At 41.8% G+C, this 19,342-nt stretch overlaps 1 protein-coding gene across 1 annotated transcript in view; it reads left to right on the top strand.

The window, feature by feature from the left end:
* Positions 1-19,342, top strand: part of LOC140186776 (cAMP-dependent protein kinase type II-beta regulatory subunit-like) — a 96,234-nt gene that overhangs the window by 31,014 nt on the left and 45,878 nt on the right. The window contains exon 2 of the mRNA XM_072241318.1: positions 3,256-3,291. Coding sequence (XP_072097419.1) covers positions 3,256-3,291 — 36 coding nt within the window. The remainder of the gene's footprint in view (positions 1-3,255; positions 3,292-19,342) is intronic.

Genomic DNA, 19,342 nt, shown 5'->3' with positions numbered 1-19,342 from the left:
ATATTTAAAGGATATAAAAGAGGAGATTGGAACAGTAGAAAGATTCAAGATTCAAAGCGCATTTATCATCAAATAAGGTATAAATTATACACCTTCAAATTTGTCTGCTTACAGGCAGCCACAAATCAAGAAACATAAATACCCAATTTAAAATAAAGACCAGAAACCACTGTGCAGTGAAAGAGAGAGGGGGAAAACACCTTGTGCAAACAATAGAAGCAAACCAACAGCATCCCGAACTGGACTGTCCCAGATCCACTCATGGAACAGCCAAAGTAGGCCCAAGCCAAGCCTCGGTCCCCAGCTCTCACACCAGCGGGGCATAAGCGCACGGCAGCCGGCTCAGCTCACAGCCTTGGTACCATGGAGAAAGGAATGAACATTCTTGGGAGAGCAAGCGAAATCAGCCTGGCCCTCGCCTCTGTACCCGACATTTGGACTCCCAGTCTTATCTGGGCCAGTGTTTAAATTGTCCAAGCACAGAGTAGTTCCACATTCTAGGACTGTGATCCCGGCACCCTGATACGCCTGGACCGCCCTGCCCGAAACTGTTCTTGGTCTCAGCTAGTCGGGTCGGCGCTTTGAGTGATCCAACCTTGCACCCAGGTTAGGTGGACAGGCATCAAAACTCTTCCACGTCAACTTCTGTCCAAATCGCTTGCTCCATCTCCAGTAGTGATACAAACTCCATCTGCAAACCCCGCAGCCTGGACATGTTGCACCTTGCAATGTCTCCTCACGGTTCATCCCTCAGCCTCGCCTCCGCCTGCCTCCTCACGGTCTGCGGTGCTAGTTCACCACAATTTACTTCATGAAAGATCTTATAAGTAATGGTTACCAGTAAGCTGTTGCGCATCTTCAGTAGTGCCATCTTTAACCGAGAGAAACACTTGTAAGAAAAGCAATGAGCTCTTAGAAGCTGGGCTAGCAAGAGAAGTTGGGAATCTGGCAGAAAGGGAAAATGAGCGGAGTGAGTGGTAAGGAACCTCTTTTGATTTTTATTCCCTGGAATTAGGGATAGGCGCTGTCTAAGTAACAACTGAGAAGTTTACAAGAACAAGTCCAGGAATGTGAGTGGGCTCAGGCTCTTGAGTTGCGCAACCATTTAAAATGAAGGGTAGGGTTGCAGTGATCCAGAAATATAAAGAAAAGCACTTGGAGACTAAAATTTGGCAAGGCAGCCAGAGAAAGCTCAGCAAATTGGTGGGAAGCTTGCAACTGCAGGATAATGGGTAAACGTTTACAGAGGCTATTCCCATTATAAACATTTAGTCAAAATTCTGTTTGCACACAAGTTTGTTACAATATTTTTAGTGCAATGAATACTGACTGCAAAAATTAAGTTTGCAGAGGTTTTGTTTCAGGGTGTTTGACCATCTTGATTTGGATCTGGTTATGTTCAAACTTAAAATGTGTGTTTTTAAAGTTTATAATCTATTTCATAACCAGAGCTTTGTGGGCGGGGATCAGTCCATGAAAAATGGAAAAGGCTGTCTTTTTTTTCCCCAACCAAACCAATTGGCTGACTTGTGGAATGTGGCTTCTCTTCAAATCAAACAGTTGAGTTCATCCAGGCTCCTTGTGTGAAGAAAAACCTTAGAAACAGCAAGTAAAGAGCAGCCAAGAGTAGAGTGACTGCAGGCCTGTTGTCAAATCTCTAAACACGGAGGGCTCGGAGTAAATGCCATTACTTTTCTTTCCCAAGGGAGAACAAACGAACAGGAAAGTGAACATTGTGGGTCTGGTGGTAGAATCTGATGAGAGTTGGATTAAAAATTTGGCTGATGCGTCTCAAAGGAACAGATGTTCCAGGTCATAACATGATTGGAGGATCATTTTAGCGGCAAGAGGTGATGGGAAGAAAGAATCTGTCAAGGGGTCAATTTTAATTCCCAGAATATCACTGGGAAGTTTCTGAATTGAGTATATAGCAAAGATGAACTTGATTAATAATAACAAAAAGTAATGTCAAAATAATAGCAAGGGAAATAAGTAGTTTGTGTGTATTTTTAGAAAAAGAGTGGAATTGCAGAAGCCAAATTAGCAGTTACAAGAGCTTGTTCACTCTTAGTTTCTTTAAAATAATACAACTTCTCAATTATATGGAAAAAAAATCCACAGAGCAACCCAGATATTTTGTTCTTTTTTCAAACTGTACCGAAACTTGCATGTAAAATGGAAGTTATACATTGAAATCAAGGGCAAATGAGAAACATGTCATGCACTTCAGATTAAAGATCTTCATTAAGAGAGTTCATGTATGTACAGACATCCCACCCTGCAAAAACTGATTTCAGGGAGGTAGCATCATCAATTTGCGGGAGACCTCCGGGAGAGGTGGGATGTCTGCAATAGAGTAGCTCCTTAGCAGCTAGCCAGCTAGTTTAAATAACGTTAGCTATGCTAATGAACGAATGACACCTGTTAAACTCACCTCAACACGTCTTTTACAGTCTTAACCTACCATGGCCATTAGAAAAGTCACCGTTGCAAACAGTGCAGCGAGCAACACTGTCATTATTTTTGACCTCTATTAGGCAGGGGTACACTTTAGTGTAGTCTGGGGTGACATACGTTTTATATTTTCTTTTTTTTTGGAACACTCTGCCATGGCGCGCTCTCGCTCTATCTCTCGCTCGTGCTGTCGCTTCCCTTCTCTCTCGCGCTCTCGCTTGCTTTCTCTCTCGCACTCTCTCTCCCACTCTCGCTTGCTTTCTCTTTCGTGCTCTCGCTTCCCTTCTCTCTCGTGCTCTCGCTTCCCTTCTCTCTCGTGCTCTCGCTTTCTCTCTCGCACTCTCTCTCCCACTCTCGCTTGCTTTCTCTTTCGTGCTTTCGCTTGCTTGCTCTTGCGCTCTCTCTCTCTCTCTCTCTCGCTTGCTTTCTCTCGCTCGCTCTCAAAAAAATTGATTTCCGTGATATTGTATATAATTTGCGGGCATCAAGGAGCCACTATTCGTATACGGGAGACTCCCGGAACTTCTGGGAGGTGGGATGTCTGTATGTATTAGTGAAATGTAGCAAATTTGTCATTGGGTTCAGCTATCAAGTTATGTGTTAAAATGCAGAATGCTGAGAACAATGCATACTTTTTATTACAAGGTAAATATTGTTAAAATCAGGTCAACCATTTCCATTGTGTTTTTATAACTAAATACATTCTGAAAACATTTATAATTTGCATCCAGTATTAATATTGAATGTCCTAAATATTTAATTTAAAAAAACTGACTGACAACCTCTCTGTTTGCTTTCCAGTTCCAGTCAAAAACAGATTAACTCGACGACCGTCTGGTAGGAATGTGTTATTTACTTATTCTTGAGAATCTGGGAGTTATTGGGAAGGCCGGAATTTATTGCTTAACTTTGCTTGCCTCCTTCAGAAGGTGCTGATGATCTATTTTGTTAAATTGAAAGCTGCTTGTCGTGGAGGCTGATATATTTCTAAGCCCAGATAGTGATATTGACAGTGTTCTCATGTACCTGAAATCATTGTCATTGATAATGGAATTTGCTGAATTACTCTACATGTATCCATGGTCCATCTTAGCCTGGCTGATGTTTGGGTTTAATAGTGATGATGGCAACTCGCTGTTCTGTAAATTTGCTAGGTATGCCCATAGAAGAAGAATCTCGGGGTTGTATGTGGTGACATGTATGTACTCTGATAATTTTAATTTGAACTTTGGTACTGATATTGAATGGCAAAGGTAGGTGATTGACTCTTCCCTTGTTGGAGATGATTGTTGCCTTTCCTGGTGTAAATATTGCTTGCCACTTAGCACAGATCCAGATCTCACTGCCTACAAGTATGAGTTGTTATCTAGTCAATAGTGGCATAATGCAAGCATCAGCAAATGTGTTCCCACTTATGCCCGGCAATTCATGAAGTAGATAATGATGTTTGGGTTGAGGAATTCCTCAAGGAAGTGTCCAGCAGTGATGACCTGGAGTTGAGATGATTGATCTCGGAAAAACCAAGATCATCTTTGTGTGAGGTGTGACTCCAGCCACTGGAGTGATTTCTTCCCCCACCCCCCAAGACGCCCACAGTGGTACCAGGGCTTCTCGATGCCATTCTATTGAGTTCGTGTCTTGACACCAAAGGTAGTCACTCTCTCCTCACCTCTCAAATTCTGCTCATTTGGTTCATGTTTGGACCCAGGCAGTGGCCATCCGTGGCTGAGTGGTCATGCCTGTTTCCAAACTGGACAACAGCACGCGGGTTATTGGTGAGTAAATGTTGGATAGCATTATCATTGCGCCAATCCACAACCTTTGAGAGTCAATAGGATCATTGCATTTTCTGCATCCCCTGTTCTCCATTGTTCTTGATTTCACATGCAAGTTGTATGTCATAACACACAGTTGTTAGTGTGACGCTGTCACAGCTTTGGAGTCAGAATTCAGAGTTCAATTCCAGCCTCCTTTATAAGGAATCTCGATACGTTCTATCTGGGTTTCCGCTGGGTGCCCAGGTTTCCTCCTGCACCACAATCCAAATAAATACTGGGTAAGTTAAATGGGCATTGTAAATTGTCCTATGATCAGGTTCAAAGTAAATTTATTATATTCAGAGTACGTACAGTATTTGTCACTATGTACAACCCCGAGATTCTTTTTCCTGCGGGCATAATTAGCACGACTATGTAACTGTGACATCAATGAAAGATCATGTAGAGCATAGAAGACAACAAACTGTGCGATTGCAAATATAAATAAATAGCAATAAATAACGACAGCATGAAATAACAAGATAAAGTGAGATCATTGGTTGTGGGAACCAATAGATGAGTGTAGTTATCCTCTTTTGTTCAAGAGCCTAATAGCTAAATCAGGATTGCTGGGAAGACACTGCTTGAAGGCCCACTTGGGCCTACTCTGCGCTGTATCTCTAAATAAATAAAGCAAATAAAATCAATTCATCAATATCAGTTCAAGTTGCACAATGACATCTGAGAAATTTAAATTCAATAATTAATCTGGAATTAAACCATTCTTATGAAAATGCACTAGTATCATCAAAGATGACTAAAGCAATCAGATCTGTACCTTAAAAAAAATCCTGTTGGTTGACCTATTTTTGTCGTCTCCCAATCCACATGCCCGAAGCAGTTTAAAGCAGCCGTTCACCACAATTTCCTCAAGGGAAATCGTGTTTAGGGAGTAATGGTTTTCTTCGTCAGCAGTGTGTATATCCTCAAAGTTAATAAATTAAAGCCAATGTATAGCCAGTATGATTTGCTTGAAAGATGTTTATTCTTTGCTTCACAGACGTAGTTTCAGCAATATCTGGCCAAGCATTTAATATTTCAATGGTAAACTAGATTCATCTCAGTAAAATGTATTGAAGTTGGTTCCCAAGTGATTTATAAAAAAAGTTGCCATCTATGTTTGATGGCTCTGGGCCTCTACCCACTGGAATTCAGAAGAACGAGGGGCGACCTCATTGAAACCCCTCAAATGTTGAAAGGCCTCAGTAGACTGAATGTGGAGAGGTAAGTTGCTGTGGTGAGGGAGTCTAGGACCAGAGGACACAGCCTCAGAATAAAGAGGTGTCCTTTTAGATGAGGAGGAATTTCTTTAGCTGAGAGTGGTGAATATGTGGAATTTATTGCCACAGGCGGCTGTGGAGGGCATGGTCATTGAGTATATTTAAGGCAGAGGTTGATAAATTCCTGATTAGTCAGGGCATGAAGCGGTACAGGGAGGAGGCTGGAGATTAGGGGGCTGAGAGGGAAACAGATCAGCCATGATGAAATGGTGGAGCAAACCTGAAGGGCCAAATGGCCTAATTCTCCTCCTGTAACTTGTGCTGGTGTTAGGGTCTGTGACTCTTTTTTTTGTATGTGTACTTGCCTGCATCAGTCACAATATTTTTGACCAGTGCTTGATTTGTAAAATGTCCTGTTTTCATCACACATGTAACCAGAATAACATAAAATCTTGTTCCAGAATGCAATGAGTCCTATGTATATTATGCATAGATACTTTTGTGATTTATACTTGATGTTGTCATGAATAATTAAATATGTAAACCTGACCATTCCCAAGAAACTTTGTGTTTGATGAGACAAGATACAATTTAATTTAATTAAGTTTCAGCTGGAAGTGAAAGATGTGCGAGATTCATAAATATTGACTTTTATAACCATCATTACCATGGCGCGCTCTCTCATGACGTAGACTGTCATGGTCTTTGACCATGATTGTTCTTGGCACATTTTTCACCAGAAGTGGTTTTGCCATTGCCGCCTTCTGGGAGTGTCTTTACAAGATGGGTGACCCCAGCCATTATCAATACTCTTTGGAGAATGTCTTCCTGGCGTCAGTGCTTGCATAACCAGGATTTATGATGTGCACCAGCTGCTGATACGACCATCCACAAACTGCTCCTTTGGCTTCACGTGATCCTTATTGGGGGGCGCTAAGCAGGTGATACAGCTTGCACAAGGGTGATCTGCAGGCTGGTGGCGGGAAGGAGCGCCTTAGACCTCCTTCAGTAGAGACTTATCTCCACCCTGCCACCCATTCGTAACCATACAAGATATGATAGCCGGGTCAGTCTTGAGATAGCAAGTGAACTTAGGATAATTTTGCTAAAATTTATAAACATTGTAATCTTCTAATTTGGATGGAAGTTCCTGGAATATCTTATTTCATTATATTTATCATATGCAATCAATCAGCAGAGATATTAAAGCAATTTCAAGTTCCAACAGGTGTCAATATCTCTGAGAATCTAATCTGGACCTAACATTATCAAAGCAGCTACAAAGAATGCCATAAGACATAGGAGCAAAACTAGGCCATTCAGCCCATTGAGTTTGCACTGTCATTGCATCATGGCTGATCCCAGATCCCGCTTAACCCCATACACCTGCCTTCTCACCATATACCTTGATGCCCTAATCAATCAGGAAACTATCAACTTCCACTTTAAATATACCCTCCACTGCAGTCTGTAGAAGAGTATTCCACAGATTCACTACTATCTGGCTAAAAAAAAAATCCCTCCGTACGTCTGTTCTAAAAGGTTGCCCCTCAATTTTTAGGCTGTGCTCTGTGGTTCTTGGTACCCCCACTTTAGGAAACATCTTCTCCACAGCCACCTTATCTGGTCCCTTCAACATTGGGTAGGTTTCAATGAAGTCCCCTGCATTCTTCTAAATTCAAGTGAGTACAGGCCCAAAGCTGCCAAATGCTCCTCATATGTTAACCCCTTCATTCCCAGAATCATCCTTGTGAACCTCCTCTGGACTCTCTTCAATGACAACACATCTTTTCTGAGATGTGGGGCCCAAAACTGTTGATAATACTCTAAGTGCAGCCTGGCTAGTGTCCTGTAAAGCCTCAGCATTTCCTCCTTGTTTTTATATTCTATTCCCCTTGAAATAAATGCCGACATTGCATTTGCTGCCTTTACCACAGACTCAACCTGTAAATTAACCTTCTGGAGTCTTGCCCGAGGACACCCAAGTCCTTCTGCAACTCTGATGTTTGAATTTTCTCCCCACTTAGATAATAGTCCACACTATTGTTCCTTTTACCAAAATGCATTATCATATATTTCCCAATGCTGTATTCCACCTGCAACATTCTTTGCCCATTCTTCTAATTTGTGTAAGTCCTGTTGCAATAGCGTTGCTTCCTCAGCACTACCTACTCCACCACCTATCTTCATATCATCTGCAAACTTTGCCACAAAAGCCATCAATTCCATTATCTAAATCACTGACAAACAATGTGAAAAGTAGTGAGGAACACCACTAGTCACTTGCAGCCAACCAGAAAAGGCCCCCTTTATTCCCACGCACTGCCTCGTGCCTGTCAGCCATCCCTCTGGGGGGGGGGGGGGGGAATCTCATTGAAACTTTTTGAATGTTGAAAGGCTTAGACAGAGTAGATGTGGAAAGGATGTTCCCATGGTGGGAAGGTCTAGGACAAGAGGGGACAGCCTCAGGATAAAGGGGTGGCCTTTCAAAACAGATGCAGAGAAATTTCTTTAGCCAAAGGGTGGTGAATTTGTGGAATTTGTTGCCACATGCAGCTGTAGAGGCCAGGTTGCTGGGTGTATTTAAGGCAGAGATTGATAGTTTCTTGATTGGACATGGTATCAAAGGTTATGGGGAGAAGGCCGGGAACTGGGTTGAGGAGGAGAGAAAAAAAAAGGATCAGCCATGATTGAATGATGGAGTAGACTCGATGGGTCAGATGGCCTAATTCTGTTCCTATGTCTTATGGTCGCATCCATGCCAGTATCTTTCCTGTAACACCATCGGATTTTATCTTGTTAAGCAGAGTCATGTGGCACCTTATCAAATGCCTTTTGAAAGTCCAAGTAAATAATGTCCACTGCCTCTTCTTTGTCCACCCTGCTGGTTACTTCCTCAAAGAACTCTAACAGATTTGTCAGGCAAGATTTCCCTTTACAGAAGCCATGCTGACTTTGATTTATTTTATCATTTAGTCTCCAAGTACCCCAAAACCTCATACTTAATAATAGACTCCAACACTTTCCCAATCACTGAGATTAGGCTAACTGGCCTATAATTTCCTTTCTTTTGCCTCCCTCCCTTAAAGAGTGGAGTGACATTTGCAATTTTCTAGTCCTCTGGGTCCATGCCAGATTCTTGAAAGATCATGACCAATGCATCCGCTATCTCTACAGCAAACTCTCTCAGGACTCTGGGATGTGGTGCATCTGGTCCTTTGAGTTTGCTTAGCACTTTTTCCTTTGTAGTAGCAATGCCACTCACTCCTGCTTGCTGACACTTGCAGACCTCTGGCATATAGCTGGTGTCTCCCACAGTAAAGACTGAAGCAAAGTACTTATTAAGTTCATCTGCCATTTCTTTGACTCCCATTGTTACCTCACCAGCATCATTTTCCAGTGGTCCAATATCAACCCTCACCTCCATTTTAATCTTTCTATATAATTGGGAAAAAGCTTTTGGTATCCTGCTTTATATTATTGGCTAGTCTGCCCTCACATTTCATCTTTTCCCTTCTTATAGATTTTTTAATTGCATTTTGTTGGATTTTAAAAGCTTCCAAATCATCCAGCTTCCCACTCACTTTTGCTATCTCATGTGCCCTTTCCTTGGTTTTCATGTAGTTTTTAACTTCCCTTGTTGGCCGTGGTTGCCTACCCCTGCCATTTGAGAACTTCTTCTGTGGGACATATCTATCTTGTGCTTTGTGAACTATTCCCAGAAACTTAAGCCACCTCTGCTCTGCCGTCCTCCCCACCAGTATCCTCCTCCAATCCATCTGGGCAAGCTCCTCTCTCATGCCTCTGTAATTCCCTTTATTCCATTGCAATTCCTATACATGTGACTTGTAATTCTCCCTCTCAAAGTGCAGTATGAATTCAATCATATTATGACCACTGCCTCCTAATGATTCCCTGATAAGATCTGGGTTATTACGCAGCACTCAATCTAAGATGGCCTTTCCCCTATTAGGTTCAAGCACAAGCTGCTCTAGAAAGCCATCTTGTAGGCATTCAACAAATTCTTTCTTTTGCGATCCGATGCCAACTTGATTTTCCCAATCCCCTTGCATATTTAAGTCCCCCATTACAATTGTGACATTACTCTCATTACATACCTTTTCCAACTCCCTTTGCAATCTCAATCCCACATCTTGGCTGCTATTTGGAGGTCTGTATATGATTCCCATAATGTTTTTTTTAATTCTTGCAGTTTCTTAATTCCACCCATAAAGGTACAATATTCTCTGATCCAATGTCACCTCTTTCTAAAGATGTAATTCCATCTCTTACCAACAGAGCCACGCCACTCTCTATGCCTGCCTGCCTGTCCTTTCAGTACAAGGTATATCCTTTGATGTTAAGCTCCCAACTATGGCCTTCTTTCAGCCACGACTCAGTGATGCCCACAATGTCATACCGACCAATTTCTAATTGCGCCACGAGTTCATCCACCTTATTCCAAATGCTACGCACTTTTAAATACAGCACCTTCAGTCCTGGATTCTTCACCCTTTTGAATTTTGCCCCTGTGGTATAATTTAACTCCTCACTCTTTGTCTGCATTTGCACCCAGTCATTGGCTTGTCCTTCATTACATTCATGTTACACCTATCACCAACTTGTAAGCCTGCTGGCTCATCCTCAGCTCTATCATACTGGTCCCCAACTCTCTGCCATATTAGTTTAAACCACTCCCAGCAGCTCTAGTAAACCTGCCCGCAGGAATATTGGTCCCTCACTGATTCAAGTGCAACCCATCCCTTTTATACAGGTGACAGCTGCTGCAGAAGAGGTCCCAATTCTACAAAAATCGGAATCCCTGCCCCCTGCTCCAATTCTTCACCTATGCATTTATCTGCCACCTCATTCCATTCCTGTCATCACTGTTGTGTGACACAGGCAGCAATCTCAAGATTACTACCTTTGAGGTCCTGCTTCTCAGCTCCCTTCCTAACTTTCAGTATTCTGTTTACAGGACCTCCTCCCTTTTCTACCTGTGTCATTGGTACCAATATGTACCATGACTTCTTGGTCCTTACTGTCCCTTTTCAGGATGTTGTGGATGCATTCAGAAACACCGTGGACCCTGGCACCTAGGAGGCAAACTACCAGCCGTGTTTCTATTTTGCAGCCACAGAATTGCCTATCTGTTCCCTAACTATAGAGACCCTGTTACTGCTGCCATCCTCTTCGGTTCTCTACCCTTCTGAGCCACAGTGTCAGACTTGGTGTCAGAGGCATGGCCACTGTTGCTTCCCCCAGGTAGGTCATTCTCCCCTAACAATAAAATGGAGTACTTATTGTTGAGGGGGACAGCAACAGGGGTGCTCTCCACTATCTGATATTTTCTCTTCCCTCTCCTGAAAGACACCCATTTATCTGTCGCCTGTAGCCTTGGGGTGACTGCCTCCCTGTAGCTCCTGTCTATCACCTCTTCACTTCCCTTAACAAACCAAAGGTCATCGAGCTGCAACCCCAGTTCCTTAACATGGTCTCTAAGGAGCTGCATCTCGATGCACCTGGTGCAGATGTGGCTATCAGGGAGACTGGTAGTCTCCTGGAAATCCTACATCTGACACCCAGAACAGAACACTGGCTCTGTAGGCATTCCCCCTATTCTCTCAAGAGTTAAATAAAGAATGAACTTGCCTCCGCCTGCTCTCACGGAAGCTCTGTTGAACCAAAGCCTTACCACTCTAACTTTGACCACTCCCATGATGGCCACTCTGCTAGATGGTACCTCTCTTTTATGGAGACAGTGTTTTTAAAGCTCTTCACTGGACTTGCATAGGAACACTTCTACTGTGTCTGTGCAATAGTCAAATCAAAGAAGACACAACATGGCTGTATTTCAGCCCTGTATCTCTTTCACCACCGAGTAATGCCCCCCTTCACCATTCCTCATCCCCTTTTCCTTATCTTACCTTATCTCCTGGTTGCCTCCCTCTGGTGCTCCTCCCTCCTTTTCTTTCTTCCTTGGCCTTCTGTCCTCTCTGATTAGGTTACCCCTCCTCCAGCCCTGTATCTCTTTCACCAATCAACTTCCCAGCTCTTTACTTAACCCCTCCCCCCTCTCGGTCTCACCTATCCCCTTATGTTTCCCCCGTCCCCGCACCTTTTAAATCTACTCCTAATCTTTCTTTTTTTTCCAGTCCTGCTGAAGGATCTCAACCGGAAACATTGATTGCTCTCTTTTCCATAAATGCTGCCTGGCCTGCTGAGTTCCTCCAGCATGTTGTGTGTGTATTTCATTTGGAGTTTGAGGAGATTTAGTATGTCACCATTTCTGCAGATGTACCGTGGAGAGCATTCTAACTGGGTTGCATCACCATCTGGTATGGAGGGGAGGTGGTGGGGGGATGGCCTACTGCACAGGATTGAAATAAGCTGCAGAAAGTTGTGAACTCAGTCAGCTCCATGGGCACATGGGCACTAGCCTTCATAGTATCCAGGCCATCTTCAAGGAGTGATGCCTCAATAACGTGGCATCCATCATTAAGGATCCCCATCCCCCAGGTCGTGACTTGCTCTCATGGCTACCATCTGGGCGGAGGTACAGAAGCCCGAAGGTACACACTCAAAGTTTCAGGAACAGCTGCTTCCCCTCTGCTGTCTGATTTCTGAATGGGCATTGAATGCATGAACACTACCTCACTACTTGTTTGTTTCTATTTTTGCACTTAGTTAGCGTAACTACAGTATAACCATATAACCACATAACAATAACAGCACGGAAACAGGCCATCTTGGCCCTTCTAGTCCATGCGGAACGCTTACTCTCACTTAGTCCCACCGACCTGCACTATTTCAGTTTTTTTTCTACTATGTATTGCATTGTACTGTTGCAGCAAAGAAAACAAATTTCTTATCATATGCTGGTGGTATTAACCCGATATTAACTGCGTGTCCAAGTGTACACAGGATTTCTTGTTAATTTCTATCTTTTACTTAAAACTTTGTGTCCATGTATCTGAATTTGAACCAAGACAGTAAAAGGAGTTTACTACATACTGTGCACTATTTTGAGTTTTAATTTGATCAGTCCAGCAGCGCCAAATTTCACTGGATTTTTTAAATATAAAAGTTGAACAGGTGAAACCCTTTTGCTGTTATGAGCAAACTAAATTTGTAAGGTTTTGTAAAATATAAATATCATAACATTCTTCTTTAAGCTTTTATTAATATTTTCAAATACTAAAGCAGGTTGTGAGATAGGAACAAAATTAAAATTTAGAGCAGGATCAGTGTAGCAATCACTTGCCTGTGTTTTTTCAGATGGAATATTGTTCCATGTGATTAATTGTCAATTTGTTGCAATGAGGGATGACTGCTATATTTGCATGAATACAGACAGGCCCTCAATTACAAGAGGTGCCTCTGCGTAAATTTTTTCTCTGCATCTTTTTTTAAACTTTCTCCCTTTTTATTTACTTATGCTGATGCTGTAACCCCAGCTTCTTCACACCTCTCCATTCATTTGAAATTTGCGGTAATCAAACCTGCATTGCTAATACTGTCATGATCAGCCTGTGACCTTTTGCTTTCGCCAATTTCATATCCTTTCATCTTTGCTTCCTGTGAGTTGTTTGCTGAGGTATAGTGCCACGGCTTCTGGTAGTATCTGAAACCCACGCAGTTGGCTGATGTTCATGTTTTGATCAGGATAGGGAATTTTGCGTTTTTGGAGCATTAATCAAACATCACCAATGTGTGTACTTCAATTAGATTGAAGAATTTTCAATGATTTTTTAGCTTGAAGTTAGTTGAATGGCTAAAAAAAAAGCGAATGGACAATAGAACATTGTAGTCTGAAGGCACATTTAGTTGTACATTACTCACTGAACCATTGGCGAATCTGTCATTTTATTTATCTGGTGAATGATCTTGAATTTTAACAGGATTGAAAATGAGGGAACTCATTATTATTTTTTGAACATTTGACGGCCTAACTTTAATAGCTACCAGGAGTGAGCAGAGTTCAAGCTATTTGTGGTTGTGCTAGCTGGATTGTCTCACGGCCTCGCTTTCAATTTTCTCTGCTTCTGCTTTTGATGTGGCTTTTCCCATGAAGCTTGTGTTCATGGTGAGCTGTGGGGTTTCAGGCAGACTGAATACTATTGACCTTTTGATCAAAGCCCTGTTGCGGGGGGGTGGAATGTGGCTGGATTTGACCAGGATAGGATCTGGGCAGCAAATCATAAACATGAGAAAGTCTGCAGATATGCTGCCTGACCTGCTGAGTTCCTCCAGCATTTTGTGCGTGTTGCTTAGGATCTGGGCAGTAATAGTGTGGATGCCAAGTTGTTTGATGTGTGGCTTGTCAATAAAAGCCTGTAGTAATGTCATAAATTCATGAGCAAAGGTATCAGTAGAAGAGGAGATGGGATTTTGGTGGAGGCAAGGAATGTTGGTGGTGACAGTAATCAGTGTTTCTTGTGATGGAAGAGTATTATTGGAACCTGCATTTGGATTTAAAAGAGCCTTGGAATTAATTGATTCAGGCTGTCTGTGGGGTTGGAGAGGGCTTATCATTTGCTGTGAAGCCTGAAGATAAGTTTTTGTTCATAATTATGTAGAACTGACAGAAATGTAGATTTTTTCAAAGACTGGAAATTAAGCAGTAAAAACTTTCAAAGGTATCATTAATGTTGGGACAACTATAAAAGTATATTACGTAGGATCTATATCCTCCAATATCTGATGGCAAGTTTTCTGTTTTGTTTTTATATTGAATGTTGCTTAAATTGGTTATTGCAAAATAAAGCTCTTTGAAACTTCAGTTTGGCAGGGTGGAGCTGCATCTCTACCAAAGGAGGTGTAAGGCACTCCTCTCCGCTAGCCTGCAGGTCACCCTTGGGCAAGGTGTACACCTGCTTAGCCCCCCCCCCCCCGCCCGATCAGGGTCACGTGAATCCATGGGAGCAGGTGGTGGATGGTTGTATGAGCAACTGGTACATATCACAAGTTCTGGTTACGTGACCACTGTGCTAGACAGAAAGTCTCTGAAGAGTATTGATAATGGTTAGGGTCACCCATCTTGTAAAGACACGGCCTAGAAGAAGGCAATGGCAAGCCACTTCTGTAGAAAAATTTGCCAAGAACAATCATGGTCATGGGACCATAATTGCCTATGTCATACAACATGGCATGTAATGATGAAGATGAATGTAGTTTGGAATTTGTGTGTAAGAGATTTGACTCCAAACAATATTCTGTGAAACTGCACTGTTACTTCAGTGTGCTGTAATGGAGTAGAGAGATAAAATGATTAATCTCAACTATACCACTAGAGGTTGTGTAAAGAAGTCCTAGGCACTTTCTCCCAACTGTGTGGAAGAGTTTACTGGAGCATTTGTAGCGAGGAATCAAATTGATCTCTGGGTCATTTTCACTATTAAAGGTTCAGAACAGGTATTAAGCCTGCTATTCATGTGGTAGAAAGGGAAAATCTTCGAAAAGATTAACTCGTGTCAGTGCTCCTCACTCCTTTGACAATGTTATTACAAATTTAATACCATTTTTTTATTACTGTCTTGTTTTTATCTACCGCTTTATTTAATTGCCTGAGAGGAGGCCAAACAGAGTTTCATCGTACCTATGCATAATGACAATAAAAATCATTTCATTCCATTCCATTCAAATTTGATTAACAGCAGTTCATAGAGCTTTTGAATTTTGAACAAGGCATTGGGAAATCTATGCATCTAAATTGATTTCTCAGATCTAGATTCTATAATTCATGAAGTAACTGTACATTTTGATAGCATAATGTTCAGAATCAGAATAGGGTTTATTACTGCTTTCTTTTACAACATGAAAATTTGTTTCTTTGTGGCACCAGTACAGAATGAACATAAAATTACTATAAAATACGTAATAGTGTAAGAAAGGGAATACTGTAATGAAAAAAAAATGGACTGCTCAGAAACCTGAGGGTGGACGGGGAAGAAAATGTTTCTGAGTCAGTGAGTGTAGGTCTTCACACTTCTGTACCCCGATGATAATGAGAAGAGGGCAGGTCCCAGATGCCAAAGTCCCTGAATGATGGATGCTGGTGCCTTGAGCCACCACCTCCTAACCTTTCAAATTTTGAAAGGCCTAGATAGAGTGAATGCGCAGAGGATGTTCCCTACAGCGGGGGAGTCTACGATCAGAGGACACATTCTCAGAATAGAAGGATGCCCCTTGAGAACAGAGATGAAGAGGAATTTCTTTCGCCAGAGTGTGAGGAACTTGTTGAATTCATTGCTACAAGTGGTTGTGGAGCCCAAGTCATTGGGTATATTTAAAGCAGAGTTTGATAGGTTCTTGATTAGTCAGGGCATCAAAGGTTACAGGGAGAAGGCAAGAGAATGGGAATGACAAAGTAACTTTTTGGGCTGAATGGCCTAATTCTGCTCCTATGTCTAACATTCTTAAGATGTCCTCGATTGGGAGGAGGGTTGTGCCCATGATGGAGCTGACTGAGTCTACAGTCCTCTGCAGCCTTTTTTGATTCTTTGCTTTGGAGCCTCTATCGAAATTTACAAGAGTGTTTGGTGACAAACCAGATCTCCTCAAACTCTGAATGAAGTAGATTTACTGGTGTGCCTTCCTCGTGTTTGCATTGGTGTTGGGCTCAGGACAGAACTTTGGAGATGTTAACAATGATGACTGATGCCAAATTGGTGAAGATTGCACAGAGATGTGAAGGACATTGAGGGAGATTATGTCTAAGTAATAGAGCTTGAGCCATCAACTGAAAACAATGGAGCTGTTGTTCCCAATATCCAGTGGGAAGGAACATTTTCTTCTCCTGTGCTGTCTGATAATCAACATTCTGATAATTCAGAGGAACTGAACCTACATTCGCAAATGACTGGATAGCATTGGATTACATTCTGTCCAGATGTTCCAGCATTGTATGGACAGCCCACGAGACAGCATCTGCTGTAGACCTGTTGCTTCAGTAGGCAAATTAGAGCGGATCCAAGTTGCCGCTCAGACAGGAGTTGATATGCTTTTACAGCAGCCTCTCGAAACACTTTGTCACTGTGGATGTAAATGCCACAGGGCGATAGTCATTTAGACAATTTACCACTCTCTTCTTGGGCACCATTAGGATTGAAGCCTGCTTGAAACAGGAGAGTACCACACACTGCTGGTGTGAGAGGTTGAAGATATCCGTGAAAGCATCAGCCACTTGGTCAGCAGAGGTCTTCTGTCCTCATCCGGTTACTCCACCCAGACTGGGATGTTTTCCTTGAATTCACTCTGTTCGTCAGATACTGAGACTAAAGGATCATCGGAAGACATGGGGGTGTGCGATCCTTCATCCTCGTTCTGGTGGTTAAAGTGAGCACAGAAGGTATTGAGCTCATCTGGAAGCAAAACTCTACTGTTCCCTATGTCACAAGATTTAACTTCGTAGGAGGTTATGGCACTCAAACACTGGCATAGCTGTCGAGTGTTGCTTGTTGATTCCAGTCTAGTCTGGAGTCTGCATTTTGCCCATGAGATGGCTTTCTGGAGACCGTACCTGCACCTCTTGGAGCATTCTTGATCTCCAGACTTGAATGCCTCTGATCTGTCTGTCAGGAGGTTCCGTATTTCATTGTTCATTCAGTGCTTCTGATTGTGGAAATTTTGCGGGGATATACTCATCCACAGCAGTTTTAGTAAAGTCTGCAACAACCCTGGTGTAGTCATTCAGGTCCTCAGATGATTTCTTGAACACGGCCCAGTTCACTGACTCAAGGCAATCCAGTAACCATTCCTCTGCCTCCCGCGACCACCCCTTGGTTGTCTTGATGGCTGGAGCCTTGCCCTTTAGGCTGTGTCTGTATGCAGGTAGTAGGAGTACAGCCGAACGATTTGACTTGCCAAAATGCAGTCTCATGAACGGACGATAGGCATTCCTTATTGTAGTGCAGCAGTGGCCTCATGTGTTGGGATCCCTGGTGCAACAGGTTACTTGCTGGTGATAATTGAGCAGGGTTTTCTTCAAAACAGGCCTGTTTGAAGTTGCCAACACACCTTGCTTTTCAAAAATTTTATCTATGAGAATGGAGTCGTACTAATTTTGCATCAATTGCATGATGCAGAAGCTTGGCTTCTCATACATCACTGAGACTATATCCACATTCTTTTGATCCATTGTATTCAAACAAAAATATCTTATCTGTTTAAAACAAGCAGTCCTGTATTTTTGAATAATGAAGCAAAGTCCCAGATTAAACCATAACAGCAAAATGTTGTATATAATATATCAATAATATTTGAGTTATATTGTGAATATATTGTTTGATTATTTAAATACATTATGGTTATAGCTACAAAGTACACGAATGGCATGTGTTATCACGTCACTGCATCATATGCAGGTGTTTCGCTTAAAGTAAAAATGAAGTTAGACTCACATTCCAGACTCCCCATGTTTTCATTTCAATTAGTTCAAAGTGGAGTTGCAAAATAAAAACGTCTCTGTCTCCATCTTGTCGAGATCTCATTTATTTCACTCAGGTCCCCTGCCACTTTACTAAATTCTGGTGGATCTAGCCTATCCTAATCTTCCTCATTATCTTGCCTTTCAAAACTTGTGAACATCTCCTAATTTATTAATACTCTTCTATAAGTAAGAAGACTAGTGCAGTGTGTAATACTTCAGATGTGGTCTTGCCAGTGCCCTAGATACCCAGACATTCTTTTTTGCTTTGACGTTTAAAATTTGTAACTGCTTTGCAAAGTATTTGCATATTGCAGGTGACACAGAAATGCAGATGCATCTAGTGTAAAAGAAACCTTGTTTTCGATTACCATGTGGCGGCACTAATAAACCTTGTGCAGTAAAGTATGAACTAGTTCTGTGGTAAAGCTCACAAACTCTGTGCAGAAGTTGGTGAATCGAAGGTTGAGTACATTTGATAATAAATGGGGGAAAGCAAGCAAGTGAGCAGCTCTGATAACTTGCTGTCATATCTTGTCTCGTTGCAACATGTTAACTACGACCTTAGAATTGAATACTTGCCAGTCACATGAAGGGAATGAAGTGTGTGATAAAGTGCGAATGGTTAAACAATAGCATAGAGAAAATAAAAACTTGGTTGGAAGAATGGACTCGTACTAATTTTGCATCAATTGCATGATACAGATGCTTGGCTTCTCAGATTGTTGCATATAGCTAGTTTTCTTGAAGATGGCTGTGACCTTCGTAGACATTTTGGATAAAACATTCTTCAGATAGGTCCATCTGTTACACAATGAAATGTTTGGTTTCATTCACTTGTCCTCATTTTAATGCAAGTAAAAGTAAAAATTCAGGAGATATGACTTGGAGTTTGAAAAAGCATACTCTATAAATGCATAAGAGCATACTTCATAAATAAAGATCTTGAAGGTCAGTCAGATTTCCCATTGGTGTCTCAAAATAGATTTGGACATGACATGGATACAACTGGACATGATTTACATTACTAGGATATGACTGGTGGGGAAAATTCATAGAATATGATTATACTTCAGGTATTATGAGAAAATTCTGAAGGAGCAAGATAGGTGAATCAGCAATCTTAAATTTTGAATTGAATTGACTTTATTACATCCTTCATATACATGAGTAAAAATCTTTATGATACGCTTCTGTCTAAATGTGCAATGCACAATTTATAGTAATTTGTAATAAATAGTATATACAACAGAACAGTTAATATAACATAGAAAGACAATTGTATCAACATGAATTAATCAGTCTGATGGCCTGGTGGAAGAAGCTGTCCCAGAGCCTGTTAGTCCTGACTTTTATGCTGCGGTATTGTTTCCTGGATGGTAGCAGCTGGAAGAGTTTGTGGTTGGGGTAACTCAGGTCCCCAG

This window comes from Mobula birostris, chromosome 23 (assembly GCF_030028105.1).
Source record: "Mobula birostris isolate sMobBir1 chromosome 23, sMobBir1.hap1, whole genome shotgun sequence".
NCBI classification, from domain to species: domain Eukaryota; kingdom Metazoa; phylum Chordata; class Chondrichthyes; order Myliobatiformes; family Myliobatidae; genus Mobula; species Mobula birostris.
This window is presented reverse-complemented; position numbering and strand designations above follow the sequence as displayed.